Source organism: Ascidia mentula, chromosome 2 (assembly GCF_947561715.1).
Source record: "Ascidia mentula chromosome 2, kaAscMent1.1, whole genome shotgun sequence".
Lineage (NCBI taxonomy): Eukaryota > Metazoa > Chordata > Ascidiacea > Phlebobranchia > Ascidiidae > Ascidia > Ascidia mentula.
Window position 1 is genome coordinate 10,556,051 of NC_138567.1, and position 18,863 is coordinate 10,574,913.

The following is an 18,863-nucleotide window of genomic DNA, read 5'->3' on the forward strand; positions in this document are numbered from 1 at the left end:
TCATTACTCTTTGTTGGCATGTTGGACCAGCACATGGCCAGGTCCCTGCCGCAACGGTTGGAATATAAACGTGACTTTTGGACGGCCGCTCAGATGGTTTTGTCCACGCATGTACCGGAAATGTCCCAGGTTTTAGGCGTGTGTCGTCGTGATGTTCAAGGTCCATCAGAATCAAAACAACCGGAAAAGGATGCAGACATCGGCGTTCGAGAATTCCAAAAAACTGTGACCGCGCTCCAGAAGGACATTGAGCTGGTACGCCGCGAGGTGCAGCGATTGGGGAAACCAACACTACATCAGATGGCAGACAGGTTGGATCGACGCTGTTTCACCTGTGGTAAACCAGGACATTTGCAAAGATTTTGCCCCATGCAAGGTAAGCGCGGCTTTCATACCAGTTTTACGCCTCGCAGGAATTTCAATAAAAGACCTGGTACGCCTGTGACCCAAAACGAAAAAGCAAGTGTATGTTTGAAGGACACGGAACCCAAAACTTCGAATCCTACCAATGATCAGAACATCAGCAAGAGTCCCACCAAACCCCAATTAGTCCGGTTTGTCAACGTTTCCATCGCTTCGAAGCCGGTATGTGCTTTAGTTGATACTGGTGCAAGTGTATCTTTGATTAGCCAAAAGTGTTTAGAGACGTTGAGCAATGATCGCCTCAAAACCTCCCCGCTGGGCCAAAACGAACGCTTTTCTGGAGTTAATGGTAGTTTGGTTTCAGTTATTGGAAAAATCACTGTGAATGTTAAACTGGGAGGGTTAGATGCACCCACGTGTTTATATGTCGCGTCGGGCGTCACTCACCACTTAATTTTGGGATTGGATTTTCTGCAGAAGAACCGCTGCAATGTGTGTTACGACCAAAATTTGTTGACAGCGGGACGTGCCAAGGTACCATTACTCTCGTCGTCTTTCGTACAATTTACCAGAGATATTTGTGTGACCGGCGCCACAGAAGTCCCTCCAATGTCGGAGGTGTGGATCACAGCTCGTTACCACCTTGACGCCCGCAAAGAAGACATCCCCGACTTTGAAGTGTATATTGCGCGAAGACCGGGATTTACAGACAAGATTGGACTCTGTACAGCGAACTGTGTTTCAACTGTGCGGAAAAATGAGGTAAACATACGTATAGCCAATTTTAGCGATGACCCAATCCTAGTACCATCAGCAACAAGGGTTGCTGTCGCGATTCCAGTACACGCCTTTGGCAACGTTGCATGCCCATCGTCGGAATGGTGTGTTGTTGTTGAAGATAGCGGTGTGCAACCTACAGAGGAAGTTTGCAATATCTTCTATGCACAGACACCGACCAATGAAGAAAGCTGGGAATGCATTCACCAAGGCGTGAGTATCGGAGATGGGTTGTCGGCAACCCAGAGGGCGGATGTTTTAAAACTTCTTTGCCGCCATCAAAAAGCATTTTCGACATGTAACTCTGACCTAGGCCGGACTGATCTTGTTCGACATTCGATCGACACTGAGAATGCGGCACCAATTCGTCAACATCCTCGAAGAATGTCCATCCATCATAAAACGGAGGTCGAGAAGATCATCAACGAAATGCGAAGCCAAGGACTCGTGAGACCTTCAACCTCGCCATGGTCAAGTTCGATTGTTCTGGTGAAAAAGAAGTCTGGTGAGTTGCGATTTTGCGTCGACTATCGACAAGTAAACGAAGCAAGCAAAAAAAACAGTTACCCTATTCCCCGGGTTGATGATAGCCTGGTTGAAATGTCTGAGTCACGTTTCTTTTCCACCCTTGATCTGAAATCTGGCTACTGGCAGGTCCCCACGGACGAACAATCAAGGGAGAAGACAGCCTTTGCCAGTCACATGGGTTTGTTTGAATTCACCGTGATGCCTATGGATTATGCAACTCAGCGGCAAGCTTCCAACACCTAATGCTTATTGTGCTGCAGGGTATAGAGTGGCAAGGAACACTCGCATACTTAGACGATGTGATGGTTTATGGTAGAAATTTCAACGAACACATGCAGCGTCTTGATGTTCTTTCACGCCTAGAGTCGGCTGGACTTACACTAAAGCCCACGAGGTGCGACCTGTTCAAAGATGAAGTGCGATTCCTTGGCCACGTAGTGTCAAAACATGGAATACGATGCGACCCCGATAAGGTACGATCAGTTAAAGATTGGCCAGTTCCAAAATCTGTAAAACAGGTGCGTCAATTTGTGGGTCTTACATCGTATTACAGAAAGTTTGTTTAAGATTACGCTCGTATCGCCTCCCCCTTACACAAATTGACAGAAAAGGGACGTCGTTTTGTCTGGACAGACAGTTGCCAGCAGGCGTTCGCCAGCCTGAAAAGAATTCTGAAAACAGATCCAGTCCTACAGTATCCCGACTTCAGCCGACCCTTCGTGTTGGACACCCATGCCTCGGACACAGCCGTAGGTTGTGTTCTCGGTCAGGAAATTGACGGTAATGAGCATGTGATCGCTTACGGCAGTAGATCATTGATCAAAGCTGAAAAGCATTATTCCACAACTCGCAAGGAATTGCTGGCCGTCATATTTGCGACTAAGTTGTATCGCAGTTATTTGCTCGGATCGAAATTTCTGTTGCGCACAGACCATTCAACCCTTCGCTGGCCGTGGAGATCCAGGGAACTCTATGGACAATGTGCTCGATGGGTTGAACACCTGGCTAGTTACGATTTTGATCTTCAACACCGGCCCGGAAAAAAGCACACAAACGCAGATGCGCTCAGCCGGAGGCAACCGGAAGATGACGGATTCCCTTACACAGTTCGTGAGCATCAGTCACTGGAAGAGGTACTTGCACTTGATTTAAAGGCGGAGTACGGGTATGAGTCCACCCATGTAGCAGAAGCGCAGTATGGGGACTTAAGTTTGCGTCCTGTAGTGAAATGGGTGCAACAGGGTATAAGGCCGTCTTTTCGCCACGTCAAACGCCTGTCGGCCGAGACAAAACACTTATGGAGCCTTTTCGAGCGGCTCTCATGTCACGGTGGGGTGCTATTCCTTACTGACCCTGGTGCGGTGCCAGGTTTAAACGAAGTTCAGAAAGTGTTGGTACCCTTTGCCATGGGCAGCGAAGTGCTGTCCGCGTGCCACGACCAGGTACACGGCGGGGGACACTTGGGAATGGCTAAAATCCTGAGCAAACTGTCACAGCGTTTTTACTGGCTAAAATGGAGAGAATAGACCGAGGCTTATTGCCGTAAATGCGAACACTGTCAACGAAATAAGAAACCAACCACTACCATCCGAGCACCGTTAGTTCCATCACAAGAAATGCGACCGATGCAACGCGTAGAGATTGATGTGCTTGGTTCACTTCCGTTAACCAGGACAGGATTTTATTCACATTTATTCACAAAACATGTCAGAGCGTGGCCTATGCGGCATCAAACTGCACATGAAACAGCGAACATTTTGTTTCACAGGTGGCTAACGGTACATGGGGTACCTGAGGCAATTCACTCCGATCAAGGGCGGAATTTCGAAAGCAAATTATTTGCAGAACTGGTGAGATTGATGGGTTGTAAACAGACCCGAACGAAGCCATATCACCCCGCGAGCAATGGGGAAGTCGAACGCAACAACCGCACAAGCTAATTTCGGTTACACAGGAGGCCGAATGCGTCAGACAGCGCAGAATGAGATGAAAATCCAATTTCATCGCCCGCAGTGCACGTACATTGGTTTACTTTGACATTCGTTGTAGCTTTTTACATCGGTGTTGACGAACTTATGTTTGTTACAAGTCGTGTCCAAATTAGATTAAGGAAAATCTAAAAAATGGCTTTCATGGCTGAATTGTTTCTGTGTTGATTAATAGCAGGGGAGGAACTCTATTTCTTCGACATTGTGAACTTAAATGAATATTGTTTTGAAATTTCGAATGCGTTAAAAACTTTTAGCAGTTCATTCCTTACAGCTTAGAAATATATTTTGGCATAAGCACAAGAAACTTCTGTTGTTGGTTTGTCCATTCCGTTTTGATCAAACTGAGCTCGGCGCGAAAAAGAAAAGTCCCAAATTCTCAGGAAGTCCCCCAATCATCGTTGATTGCTCGTCAACGACCCACGATTTCTTTCACGATTTCCAACACGTTCATTGTCGGATCGCTTCGGACAGAAATTGAACAAACGCCGTAACTTGTAGCAACGCATCAAATCCGAGCGAGAACAATCGCGTTTTAGTGTTTGAAGCGACTTCGTTTTAGTTTGATTAACTTGCATGGTTTAATTTATATTAAAACCTGCAAGTGTGAAAACCTTTTGTTTGTGGTTTTATACGTTGAACAGCGACAAAATTAAGAGAAATCGGGTTGAGGTTTATGGCAATACAACACAGCATTATTTACCTCGAATCTTTGGATAATTCAAAAATGGTTCAGCTTCGGCTTGTTTTGTAAGTGGCCCGCGGGGCGTCAGGAGATGAAGAAGGCATCAGTGGTTGCACGATCACAATAAAGTCCAGGACGACGGTTCATTGTAAGCAGAAGGTCGTACAAAGCACTTGGATGCGCAGACAAGAAAATTTTTATCGAGAAGACAAATGTGAGATGTAGATGTTTATTTGTTGGAGTTGCGAGTTAATATTTTTAGAATCTAATTTTGAGCCACCTTACAGCATTTGAAGAAGAAGAACAAGCAGCGGTGTTTTGGTTAGACTGCTTTGTTTCGTCAGGCACTTTATTAATCGTCCTTTTGAAAAATCAAATCATTAATGTAACTTATTTAACAAAATATTCAACCACAACCTTCTGTCATCCGCTGTCTTAAAACCGAGGAAAAACCATTTGCACTTCTGTCCTCACCACTACAATTAAGTTATTTCACTTAACGGTTTGAAGTCTTTTCTCCAGGTGTGCAACAACCACCAGCAATCATGCTTAGACTTGTCGTAGTTTTTGCGTTATTTTGTTCCACGTTCGCTACACCTCACCACTTTCCCCCACAGCCGAGAAACCTTGAGGATTTCCTCACATTTATCGGATTTCCCAACTTGCCACTCCCCGAGCCTGTAAGACCGCGAAACACCAGCACAGGTAAGATTTACAAGTGCGATTTAGTCATCATGGCCATTGTTTGCCAGTTTGCATGATGTGCATGGATTCATTACAAGCACAATTTATATTCGAACCCAGTCGCCATGGTTATTTTTATGTGCATCATCCTGTGAGGCACAAGCTCATCGCACCGTATAGTTTCTGCATTGACATCGCAATGTTTTGAAGCTGAAAATACTTGCAGCTGAAAATAAGTGAATAATATGTAAATTACATATTAAGTTGTTGCCTGTGTCGTGTTTTTGAATTGGGAGACCAAAGGAATTCGAACCTGGCCGCGACCTGCAGGTCTAAAAAGATCATTAATTTGTATGATTGACGCAAAGTGCTGCGTCCGACTAAAATATTCTCACATCTCTTTTCTATTCGTGACACTAACTCATAAAACACCAGCCTCTATGGTGACCTATAAATTGTCTTGCTTCGTTTGATGTTGTGGCGTAGTTTTATGGACCTTTGTGATTGACCGCTTCGCTCCAAATTGGACCTTTCGTGAATCTAGGACTTTATGGTCCCTGCGAAAAAATAGCACCGACCCTGTTGTTGTTTACAAAAACCACGATCGTAAATTTAATCAAAAGCCTGTTGTCATATTTCGGCATCAAAAGCAGCGTGCATATTTTTTAGTCCATGTTGATGGTAACCCTAGTAGTTAGGCGTGGTGGTCGTTATTTGTACGTCCGACTACTTTGTCCACTTCGATTTCCGCTTTGCGCACACCCCTTCGCCGTAATTCTCCCACGACACACACACAACTTTCAATCTTCCCAACCTAACGCGATGCCTATGACGCAAAATATTGATTGTCGTTCGCTGCAGACAATGAGTCAACGAGGGTGACGGTTGTTTTCGAGATTGTTGTCGCGGAAACATTACTGGGAATGTCGCTCTTGACATTTCACGCATGAAAATGCATGTGTAGTACTGATGATGAACGCAGTTAGTGTTCGAAACGTTTACTATTACTAATGTATAACAGCATTTTAGCTTTGGCTTTCATCTTCAAAGTTATTAACTCCAAATATTTTGCACCCAAATGACAATACTTACAGTCAATACGTTTATTAAACTCACAACAAACGTAACAACATTTAAATCAACTTTTGGCAACAATGTATAAACATGAAAAGATTGCGTAATGTACGTGTGGCCAACAGTGCAATAAACAATTTATCCGTAACACAGGGGTTTTGTTATGTGAGCCATCTACCCCAGACGCAACACAAACAAACACGTCTAGACTAAATCAACCGCTTTGTATATTCTACAAGAACAGGAGACAGAATTGTTTGTCGTAAAACTTTTTGACCGAAACCTCGCTTACCGCCGAATGCGCCAGACAGCGCAATATGAGCTGAAAATCCCATTTCATCGCCCGCAGTGCACGTACATTGGTTTACTTTGACATTCGTTGTAGCTTTTTACATAGGTGTTGACGAACTTATGTTTGTTACTAGTCGTGTCCAAATTAGATTTAGGAAAATCTAAAAAATGGCTTTCATGGCTGAATTGTTTCTGTGTTGATTAATAGCAGGGTAGGAACTCTATTTCTTCGACATTGTAAACTTAAATGAATATTGTTTTGAAATTTCGAATGCGTTAAAAACTTTTAGCAGTCAGTTCATTCCTTACTGCTTATAAATATATTTTAAGCACAAAAAAAGTAAGCACAAGAAACTTGCACTGTTGTTTTGTCCGTTCCGTTTTGATAAAACTGAGCTCGACGCGAAAAAGAAAAGTCCTAAATTCTCTGGAAGTCCCCCAATCATCGTTGATTGCTCGTCAACGACCCACGATTTCTTTCACGATTCCCAAGTCGTGCTCAGCACCTTTATGAACTACATTAACAAAATGTCAAATCGCATTACTGACTTGCCAAAACTTTGTCATTTAATCGCCAAAGTTGGCGTGAAAGCGTAGAAAACGACGAGCGAATAAATGCACGGATATTCTACATATACATATTCAGCTGAAACAATTTCAGATACAAATTGTTATAGGAGCGACTTCATGTTTGACACGTTTGGATATATACTTATACCATCATCATGTAAGGTTGATGTTATTTTTGATGTAATAACCTCACCTAGACGTCCAAAGCGCCAACAGAACGAATAATGTTTTACACACCCTTTGGATTGGTATTTTTGATGTTGCTGTGCATCCTTGTAAGTTTTTCTTGGTGGTTGCATAATTGTGTGCAATAGAAGTGCATTGGCGGTAATTGTGAAAGAACGTGAGCTCCTTTCAATTACTTACGGAAATGCCCTTGATCGTTTCGTTTCCATGTGAACCTAATAGCAATTTGACACGGAGTGTTATGAAAAGGTATTGTGTGAGTATCAGTTGGGATTGGCATTTTCAGTGGGAGTATGTAACTTATTATAAAGGGTATCTTAATGTTGAAGTCCTCTTTGCAAAAAGTGCTGACAGTTGTACATACGAATATGATGAACAACACTATCGTTTTGCATATATTGTTCGTAGATTATTGTGCCAAATCCAGATCAAATTACTGTTAGTTTTTCTTAAACTTGGCCGTACATGGTTGCGATTACAACATACGTTTGATGCTTCATCCACAATTTTTCAACTGTCTTGTAATTATTAATTCTTCTCGGCTTACTGTTACTGTTCAATAATTACTGTGTTTACTTTCAGGTCCGGTGCGGTACGCGTATACGGAATGGTCCAACTACACGGAGTGCGATAAAGTTTGTGGCGGTGGTATGATGGAACGCACGCGACGTTGCCTTGCCAACGGTGGCCAGGAAGTGCCCACATATAGGTGTGGTCCGTCGTCTAATGGTCGAAGGTCTCCATTAGACCTGATAAGGCGCTATTGGAAGGGTACCGGTTACAAGGTGGAGATACAACAGAAGCCCTGCAACACTGGCGCCTGTGGTAAGTCTGCTTTGGAAATTTGTGCATCTTTTCAATCTCTGTTTGTTCGCATTTGTCCCTTGTTCGTCTACAGTGGTACAGGATATAAATATTTGTCGCCAACTAAACCACCACAGTAAAGTATTATTGTTATCATCAAGGTTTCAAGCAATTTACTAACGAATAAACGAATTGAGCTTCACAAAACAATTTTTTAAATGTCTCGAATACAAAAAATGAGTTAGGATCCAACATTTTTCATGGCACTTTTTATGAGTGAGGCGCCTTTACATTTTTACTCATTTTGTTGGCACACCTTTCTTCAAGTACTTCCCGCCATATGGACACTGCTAAAACGCAGTAAAATTTGTCTCGAATCCCGCAGTTACCTCGGAGTGGAGAGATTGGGGAGAATGTGATAGAGTTTGCGGAGGTGGAAGTCAACACACAACACGCACTTGTGTCGAATCTAAAGATCAGACCAAGTGCAACTTTCAACGTTCAAAAATGAGGAGGTGTAACATTCAGCCTTGCTGTAAGTTTCATTTCATTTGCTACATTGTGCACTAAACCAAATCTGGTTAGCCCGTACCAATCTTAAGTCATTGGAAGTTTTTGTCGTTACTTTAGATGTTAATCTTAGAACCAAAAACTTAAAAACTGTGCAGAGATTGATTGTTTCTGTTTCTCAATAAACAACCAACAAAATTTTATCAGCTCTCTGACAATTTTTTGTTGGTTATGTCAGAACTTTTACAATTTTTAGTTCAACTCACCAACTGGGGTAAATGGGGTTCGTGATCACGTGATTGTGGGGGCGGTTTGACACAGAGAAAGCAGACTATTAAAAACTTTAGTCGCACGAGCTTTAGCGAGATTAGACTAGCTTCATTATGTGCTGCTAAAATAACATTATATTGCTTTACCGGTAATAACATCATATAGTTCGTACACTTGCTTTGCCGGGAAGAGTAAGCCCATGCAAACATATGTGATATTATCTTACAGTAGCACTAACTACACAGAACGTGCCCATAACAAGGGTTTCCTGAAACCACCACACAAATAACCGTGATACTATTTTTCGCAGCTTGTCCCTTCAATCAGATCCACTACTCATGCAAGCCATGTCCGCATCACTGTAACAGGGTTCAAGTCGCCTTTCCCTATTACAGCCCCAGAAACTTCCACCCATTCGCAAGCCAGTATCAGAAGACCAACTACCTCTACGGTCACGTGACTGGTTGCAACGGAATATGTGAGTCGGGTTGCGGATGTCCCTTGTTGCGGCCACTGCTCGGCTCCGACGGAAAATGCTACTCGTAAGTCACACAAGCGCTCTTTTGAAAGCAGGGGCGCCATGAATATAAACTCTCTGCGTGAACAACGTTTTTTTAAACACAGTTTTTGCTTTTTTCTTAACACTGTTAGGTCATGAAAATGTTGTTTTTGCACAAAAAAGCTCCACTAAAATTCAGATAAAACGCATATTAAAACGGGAATTCATGTCATTTGCTATAGTTGAGTTCCGCATATTGATTAAATTTTATTTGAATTATAAAATGTTAGGGTTATGATGTGTTAGAGCATTGAAGTGTGTACTGTGGCGTGCTTGCTCTTTGTTCGTAGTCAATCGAATGATGCAAACATGGCGTGACACATGACACGTGAGAGAATCGCACGAAAAAGGCAACACGCACTGAAACTAACGCAACCCGCGACGGAACATCTTTACAACATATTATGTCGCTACAGTACAAAGCTGTTTATATCATTCCGTGTTTTACGCACATCATAGTCGTCATAAAAATGCTGGTTTGTTTTAAAACCTAATAATCTTTCCACGTTTTGACAATATTAAGTTTCGTAACCTCTTATTGTCGAACAGAAAGCCATTACTCTGCCCCCCGTCCCATGTTGGGGCCACGGTCGGCAACAATGGCGTCCCGGGGTACGGCCGAAACTTTTACTCCACCTTCGTTCCTCCAACAAGCACCACAACCAAACCTCCACCAATAGAAACCACCACAATGGATTTGACGAGGAACAGGAGGAGGCAGAAGAAAAGGGATCTGCGACCAGAAGGCGCTACTCCCGCGAGAAGCGAAGATGAACCTGAGATGCGCGAAGATTGCCCATTTGATTCATTAATTGGTATCAGTCCCGACCAACCAAGTCCCTGTCGTAAGTGCCGTTACGGCGGTGATAGATTTTGGGGATGAAATAATTGTTTTCTCACTGTAAATCAACGTTTGCCAATTACGGACATTACGACTGGTTTGCCGTATTTAACATACAATAAACAAACAATATTTTGCAAACATTACTGTGATTTTTAGGTTGCGAAGGTACTTTGTACACCGTACCGTGTGACACCAGCGGTGGTACTTGTCCAGTGATGTGCATTAAAATTCCTGGTTAGTTGACATTTATAGTGTTTGGAGTACTGCTAAAGAGGATAGCTCAGATCTTTGTGTGAAGTTAATCGTTGTTGCAATAGTATTGGTCTTACGAACAAATTGCTTGTATGTTGAAGGAAGCTAACAGTTGTTCGTAATTAAAATATTTATTATGTGTCGAACGATGGTAAAAATCCCTTAATTGCTCTCACGACACATTTTCAAATTCATTTAAACAGGTTGTAATCTGATTTTCTGGAATACGTTTTTTGGAACTGATATGTTCAACATAACATTCTCTTTTATGTTATGTGTTAAGCGCTAAAGTGATACTGACGATGCCAGATTGTAGGCGAAATATATATATTTATATGTATGTACATATCAGAAACAACATAACGACGATTAACTTAGGTTTTCCTTTATATAACTTAATGTTGAATAATTAGGTCTGCTAGTTTTTGCTTTTTTTTCATGAAGAGTCTTTTTTTTAAATCTGGCGGTATTTTTCATGATTCCACGTAATTATCGAAAACAAATTGGACAAACTATTTATCCTTATTTCCTTGACGGAAAAGATCTTTTTTCGCACCCGAAATACAAGTAATTTCCGCTTGCGATTTGAATGTCATTTAAAATTAATTTATTTATTTTCAGGCTAACCAGAAGAATAGCTGATTTCCTGTTTACTGACGAGATTAACTCAAAAAGTCTTTGTTTTGCTTCCAAGTCTTTCGGACGTTTCACTAATGTGCATTTCCCATGTAAATATTCTGTTGGAGAATGTTCCCAATAAACCTGTGTGCATAGACCGGCATTTGACTGTAAGATTAGACCCTTTCCAGTGTTTTTTGTCAACGAATTTTATTGTAACTCTACATACAAAACGCATGATTTAAAGCTTTAAAGGTTTAAAAGCAAGTGAGTATAATTTCGCACAGACATAGTTAGCATTACAAAAACGACCATATAGCCTTCCACAATTTCGTGTATCTATTTGAATGCCTTTTGCTTCATACGAGCTAAGCTGACCTGGTTTGTAGCGGTTTTGGAGAACAAGAATTCATGCGTCAAAGTTTATTAAAAATATGTACAATAATACCGTAGACTGTATTCAACATCAGTTAGTTTTGAAATATTGGTGCAGTAGTTGCCTTAAGATTGGCATTCCCCGGCTATTCATTCGTCCGAAGAATCTAAAAGATTTTTGTTGTTTATTTTTTCATCCAACATTTTTCATAATAACATAAAATATTAATTATAACAAAAATCAAGGGCTTAAAGCATTAAATTTACCAAACTCTCTAACTCAATTGACCAAAATAAAAATGCTACCTGCAACCAATTAACTTCCCCTTATTGTTACGGTTTAATCTGCTTACTAGTGCACTTTTCTGTGTTGCATTCCTTCGTTTCCTCAAAGGGATGATTGCAATCTACGAGGTACTGATAGTGGTAAGAGATGGGAACCTTTCGACGTTTCAATATCTTGTGTGTATTAGAAATGGATGCAGAATTGCTGAATACAAAAACGTATCAAAGATGAAACAAAACACCACCGATTTAAGCAACATAAAACGATACGCATAATTTAATGATATCAACCGCATCCATACATTTCCAACAGCACGAGGGATTGCATAGAAATAATAAAAATCACTCACTCTTAAGTTCAGGGCGGTTGTATAGCTTGTAAACTACAAAAGCCTCTTCGAATTTAATATGCGACTGGATGTTTTCAAAGGTAGAAAAAAAATTGACACCGAATTAGATTGAAATATCAAAACACTTTAACAATGCTAACCTTGGGTTTTCGTCCACCAGTTCCAAAATTTCGGTAAGGTTTTTGTAAACCGGGTGCCCTGGGGTAATTTTGGGCCGGCAGGAACGATATCTCGAAGTTATTCCACCTCCACACCTGCTTGAGCACTCATTCCAATCACTCCATTGGCTGAGTTCGACTGAAAATGTCTTAGGTTTGGTATTGTTTCAACACGCCAAGTGTTGCCAAATATTACAGATTTATGACCAACGAATGTAGAATGTAAAATCGAGGGCGTTTTCAACTTACAGCAATCCTGTTCTTTGCATACTCTTGACTGTCGTTGCAATGCTCCACATCTGCTCTGATCTTCGGAGTCAAGACAGGTGCGATTTAAATATTGGATTCCTTGTCCACAAGCTCTGTTGCATTTTCCCCATTTACCCCGATCAGAAAACACTGTGCGGTACAATTCTGGTAATTTTCTTCGTCCTTTTAATAAATGTACTATTCTACTGTAACTTCAAGGCGCAATACAAATTATCTTATAAGCCATTACGCACGACGAAGATGTTGCTGATTTTACAAATCATTAATACAACGTACAAAACATTGAAATAGTATTAATTTAGCAAACAAACCACAATATAATATGGAAAAAGAAATGTGTTTGCCACAGGGCCTCTTGTTGCACACGTGTTCACTCATAAATGAAAAATACCAATTTCGTTTTGGTGCTGGTCCGCACTTATATGATGGTACAACCCATGTCCCGTTTGCAAGACAACGTGCGGTGTTTTTAAGGCGTCCTCTTCCGCAAGCTTGGTTGCATTCCATGTGCCATCCAGAAAATTTGTAATTTACAGCAACTGCAAGCAGAGTAACACTTGCTCCTTCTTTGCACGTTTATGGAAAAGTCATAAACACAAAACCAAACCGGATGGGAAGGTATCATTGATATTAGTACCGTAAAAGCTAAATAACATCAAACCGTATTCCATGGTGGTGTGCATTTAACCCTGTTTGAGGCGCAGCATATTGAAAACAAGGAAGCCCGAGGCTTAATACAGCTTGAAAATGGTACATATAGGAACATATGGAGGGCGCTCAGTAACAAGTAAAAACGAATGTGGAAATGAGAATGCTCGTAAGGTAAACATGGCAACCTTTCCTATTCTACAACTCACTTTACCTGGACATGGTTGGTTGTTACACTCTTTAGAATCAGACATATAACCTTCAGTACACGTTATGTAGTGTTGACTGCTGAAGTCACTCGTAACGTCGTTAGCACTGGTATAAATAAAAATGCCAACGCACAGTCAGTAAAAACGCATGCGCATTGTTTCCAAAGAAATATTAAAGTCGGTCTTTAAATAGCACAGATACTAAACCGTTATTCTAGATATAATTTTACAAAGCGTAATCAGCACTAACCTCCAAAAACCAATGCCACGCGAAAGGACCGAGATCAGATCTTTGTAGTAGGGGTTTGTCGAAGGTAAGTTGGGTTGACATTTGCGGGTTCTGGTCTTAAAACCTCCCCCACATTTTCCAGTACAGGAACTCCACTCACTCCAATCTCCCAACTGGACTAAAACAAACATAACTTGTGTGAATAAAAAAAAGTTTTATATAAAACTTGTTAAAAGATATATGTGCCTAGTTTGTTTTCGCCTATCCTATCCTTGGTTCGTTGAAAGTCAACATATGGCCTATCTTAAATTGGTGGGGCAAAACATTGTTTTCCGTATGACAAAATAAACAATTGTATATCGATTGCGTTAAACTTACAGCATGGCGGACCACATGTGTCCCATCTATAATCAACGTTACATTTTGTCTGGTTCTTTAAATCGAGACAGATCTTGTATCTGTAGCGTCTTCCGTATCCACATGGTCGGGTGCATTTGCCCCAATTACCCCAGTCTGAGGTTTCTGAGCAAAGCAACCGGTGTCAAATAGGTGAATAAATTTACTTAGTTCACGTTTCTCATAACTTCTCATAACCGTTGGAATGTAATGTTTGGAAATACAATGTTGAAGAGCCGTGACATTGACGTTGTATTTTTAATCTTGATAGGACGGTGGCAAAGATATAATGAAAGTAATGTTCAGTACATAAAAGACATCAAACCCACTACAACGTATTGTGTTGCATTCTTTCCTTTCCACATCCACCATTTCATTTTTCGTTCGACGACTGCCAGGCTTGCAATTACTTATAGCGACATAGCGATTTCTGTCATTATAACAACGACGGGTTCTTTCCATCCATCCTCCACCACACACTTTATCACAATCAGAGTAATTGGACCATTCCGTGAACCTGTGGTTGGGTTTCGCTGAAAACAATTTGTGATAATTTAACTTTTCTTGCTCCTAAACTAAACAAAAACTCACGTGGACATGGTTTCTGATTGCAACTCCTGGTTTGTCGTAGGCCGTACGGCCTACGTTCATCGCACACACCCATGAAGGCGTTGCGGAAATGGAAAGAGATACTTTGGTCGTTTATAGCAGACCAAGACCTACGTCATATTACAAGACTTTATGTATAAACTAATGGCCTGTTGTAATTTAGATTATCGTCTCAAATCATTTTGAGATATGGATAAATAGAGCCTACAGCATCCGTTATAAAATCACAAACATAATTTTCAACATGTTTAGTAATTCGCATATTAAAAAAAGGCTACTAATGTTTGATTGTTTGTTGTCCTACAAAACTTTGTATGTAAAGTGTATTTCTTGGTCGCGCACCATGTATTGTTTTCTGCAATACCCATAATGAACTGAAGTTTATTGTATTGGGGATGAGTCGAAGGAAGGGCGACCAGACACCGACGGGATCGGCGCTTTTCTCCGGTGCCGCAAGTGCGAGAGCAGGAACTCCACTCATTCCAATTGCCAGTTTTGTCTACAAAATGCATTACAGATTCTTTTATCTTCGTTTTCCTTACAAGTCATCTCCAACACATGAAATGCAGTTTCAAGTTGGATATAGGAAAATACCGATATACTCACAGCAAGCAAAATTATTGCATGAGTTCGAGTCTCTTAATCGTCCAGTGCATGTGCTGTGATCTTCAGAATTAAGACAAGTGCGATTTCTGTACTTTCTTCCACTATCACACACTTCAGTACACTCTCCCCAGCTGCTCCATTCCGACAGTTCTGGTTATGTTAAGAAAAATTTGTTTTAAAATATTATCGTTTTGTATTTTACAAGTAATATATGAACGCTTGGTGAGAGGAGCATGCTCATAAGACTGCCAGAAATATCGCCAGAAATCTGTCAATTAAAAAGAACAATTTTAGACATATTTATTTTAATTCTGATCACATTTATTACACGCGACTGCTAACTTTTGATGCACACTGTTGTGTTTGTGACACAACCTGCAACATCACGGGCTAATTTGAAACAGAATACATTTTATAGCGGACATAGAAATACATCTAATGCAAATTGAATAACTTTTGATGAGAAACTAAAACTCTTCAACTGTATTAGAAATTGCGATTATCTCTAAACTTGCCTGATGATTTAGCCATCTTGTTAGAAAAAGCTAAGATCACATAGCACACAACAAGAATCAGGGATAGTTTTACCATGGTTTCTTCGATGTGATTATGAACACACCTCGTAACAGGTTCCTGCTGTGACCTCAGCTCCTATAGCATATTAACATAGTCACGCATGAGCCTTACATACCAATTAGTTGTACCACACATTAACGCCTTTTTTGTGACGCGGAATTTACAGCATTTGTACATTTTTTTTTCTAATCGCAATCCTAGAGATCATCGCTTTGTAGTCTGAATGCAAAACACTTAAATGATGGAAAGGCTACTGCCAAAAGCGTTTTTTAAGTTATTAAAACCGGTTTACTTCACGGAAGATAAGGTGCATTACAGTGTGTCCACAAGAAGCATTTGTGGTTTACGAACATAGCTCTAGGCGGTGACGGATTCGTGATGAAAAATGATCGGTAAGATTTAATGCAACTTTAGGAATGTTGTGAAAGTTTTATATTTTCGCTGAAATGCGGATTGAACAGTGTTTCTAAGTATGCATGGAAGCGAGTAACTCAATTAATTTAAATAAGTGATACTGACGATGCCGAATTGTAGGCGAAATTTATGTATCAGAAACAACATAACGACGAATAACATAGATTTTCCCCTACATAGCTTGTTGAAACCGAGTATTGTTGAATAAGGTCATTTTTTTTTATGAGGAGTGGTCTTTTTTTTAATCTGGCGGTATTTTTCATGATTCCACGTAATTATCGAAATCAAATTGGACAAATTATTTATCCTTATTTCCTTGACGGAAAAGATCGTTTTTCTCACCCGAAATACAAGTAATTTCCGCTTGCGATTTGAATGTCATTTAAAATTAATTTATTTATTTTCAGGCTCACCAGAAGAATAGCTAATTTCCTGTTTACTGACGAGATTAACTCAAAAAGTCTTTGTTTTGCTTCCAAGTCTTTCGGACGTTTCAATAATGTGTATTTCCCATGTAAATATTCTGTTGGAGAATGTTCCCAATAAACCTGTGTGCATAGACTGGCATTTGACTGTAAGATCAGACCCTTTCCAGTGTTTTTTGTCAACGAATTTTATTGTAACTCTGCATACAAAACGCATGATTTAAAGCTTTAAATGTTTAAAAGCAAGTGAGTATAATTTCGCACAGACATAGTTAGCATTACAAAAACGACCATACAGCCTTTCGAGTACTTATTTAAATGCCTTTTGCTTCATATGAGCTAAGCTGACCTGGTTTGTAGCGGTCTTAAGGAACACGAATTCATGCAACAAAATTTATTAGAACGTGCGTTTTAACGCAATATATACAACAATATCGTAGACCGTTTTCAACATCAGTTAGTTTTTGAAATATTGGTGCAGTGGTTGCCTTAAGATTGGCATTCCCCGGCTATTCATTCGCCCGAAGAATCTGAAAGAGTTGTGTTGTATATTTTTACATCAAACATTTTTCATAATAACACAAAATATTAAATATAACAAAAATCAAAGGTTTAAAGCATCAAGTTTACCCAATCTCTCTAGCTCAATTGACTAAAATAAAAATGCTACCTGCAACCAAATTTCCTCTTATTTGTTACAGTTTAATCTGCTTACTAGTGCACTTCTCTGTGTTGCATTCCTTCGTTTCCTCAAAGGGATGATTGCAATCTACGAGGTACTGATAGTGGTAAGAGATGGGAACCTTTCGACGTTTCAATATCTTGTGTGTATTGGAAATGAATGCAGAAATGCTGAATACAAAAACGTATCAAAGATGAAACAAAACACCACCGATTTAAGCAACATAAAACGATACGCATAATTTAATGATATCAACCGCATCCATACATTTCCAACAGCACGAGGGATTGCATAGAAATAATAAAAATCAGTCACTCTTAAGTTCAGGGCGGTTGTATAGCTTGTAAACTACAAAAGCCTCTTCGAACTTAATATGCGACTGGATGTTTTCAAAGGTAGAAAAAAAATTGACACCGAATTAGATTGAAATATCAAAACACTTTAACAATGCTAACCTTGGGTTTTCGTCCACCAGTTCCAAAATTTCGGTAAGGTTTTGGAAACCGGGTGCCCTTGGGTAATTTTGGGCCGGCAGGAACGATATCTCGAAGTTATTCCACCTCCACACCTGCTTGAGCACTCATTCCAATCACTCCATTGGCTGAGTTCGACTGAAAATATCTTAGGTTTGGTATTGGTTCAACTCGCCAAGTGCCGCCAAATATTACAGATGTATGACCAACGAATGTAGCATGTAAAATCGAGGACGTTTTCAACTTACAGCATTCCTGTTCTTCGCATACTCTTGACTGGCGTTGCATTGCTCCACATCTGCTCTGATCTTCGGAGTCAAGACAGGTGCGATTTGAATATTGGATTCCTTGTCCACAAGCTCTGTTGCATTTTCCCCATTTACCCCGATCAGAAAACACTGTGCGGTACAATTCTGGTAATTTTCTTCGTCCTTTTAATAAATGTACTATTCTAGTGTAACTTCAAGGCGCAATAGAAATTATCTTATCAGCCATTACGCACGACGAAGATGTTGCTGATTTTACAAATCATTAATACAACGTACAAAACATTGAAATAGTATTAATTTAGCAAACAAACCACATTATAATATGAAGAAGAAGAAATGTGTTTACCACAGGGCCTCTTGTTGCACACGTGTTCGCTCCTAAATGAAAAATACCGATTTCGTTTTGGTGCTGGTCCGCACTTATACGATGGTACAACCCATGTCCCGTTTGCAAGACAACGTGCGGTGTTTTTAAGGCGTCCTCTTCCGCAAGCTTGGTTGCATTCCATGTGCCATCCAGAAAATGTGTAATTTACAGCAACTGCAAGCAGAGTAACACTTGCTCCTTCTTTGCACGTTTATGTAAAAGTCCTCATAAACATAAAACCAAACCGGTTGGGAAGGTATCATTGATGTTAGTACCGCAAAAGCTAAATAACATCAAACCGTATTCCATGGTGGTGTGCATTTAACCCTGTTTGAGGCGCAACATATTGAAAACAAGCAAGCCTGAGGCTAAAACATCTTGAAAACGGTACATATAGGAACATATGGAGGGCGCCCAGTAGCAAATAAAAACGAATGCAGAACTGAAAACGCTCGTAAGGACAACATGGCAACCTTTCCTATTCTATAACTCACTTTACCTGTACATGGTTGGTTGTTA

General features: G+C 40.4%; 2 protein-coding genes and 1 long non-coding RNA gene across 3 annotated transcripts; 2 read left to right on the top strand and 1 right to left on the bottom strand.

Moving 5' to 3' along the window:
* Window positions 1-233: 233 nt before the first annotated feature.
* Window positions 234-4,838, top strand: LOC145888605 (uncharacterized). Its single transcript, XM_082979391.1, has 5 exons — window positions 234-376; window positions 478-1,645; window positions 2,032-2,141; window positions 2,302-2,801; window positions 3,437-4,838. Exons 2-4 carry the CDS (start codon window positions 973-975, stop codon window positions 2,329-2,331), a joined length of 813 nt encoding a protein of 270 aa, XP_082835517.1. The 5' UTR covers window positions 234-376; window positions 478-972; the 3' UTR covers window positions 2,332-2,801; window positions 3,437-4,838.
* LOC145888604 (uncharacterized) lies at window positions 4,837-11,166 on the top strand. The gene is made up of 7 exons (XM_082979390.1): window positions 4,837-5,046; window positions 7,729-7,971; window positions 8,336-8,485; window positions 9,041-9,272; window positions 9,839-10,134; window positions 10,290-10,367; window positions 11,007-11,166. Exons 1-7 carry the CDS (start codon window positions 4,887-4,889, stop codon window positions 11,009-11,011), a joined length of 1,164 nt encoding a protein of 387 aa, XP_082835516.1. The 5' UTR covers window positions 4,837-4,886; the 3' UTR covers window positions 11,012-11,166.
* A 109-nt stretch (window positions 11,167-11,275) lies between these two features.
* Window positions 11,276-17,466, bottom strand: LOC145888606 (uncharacterized). The gene is made up of 2 exons (XR_014399445.1): window positions 16,903-17,466; window positions 11,276-11,381 (listed from the first exon to the last, which is right to left on the bottom strand). It is a non-coding gene; the product is annotated as an uncharacterized LOC145888606 (long non-coding RNA).
* Window positions 17,467-18,863: the final 1,397 nt, after the last annotated feature.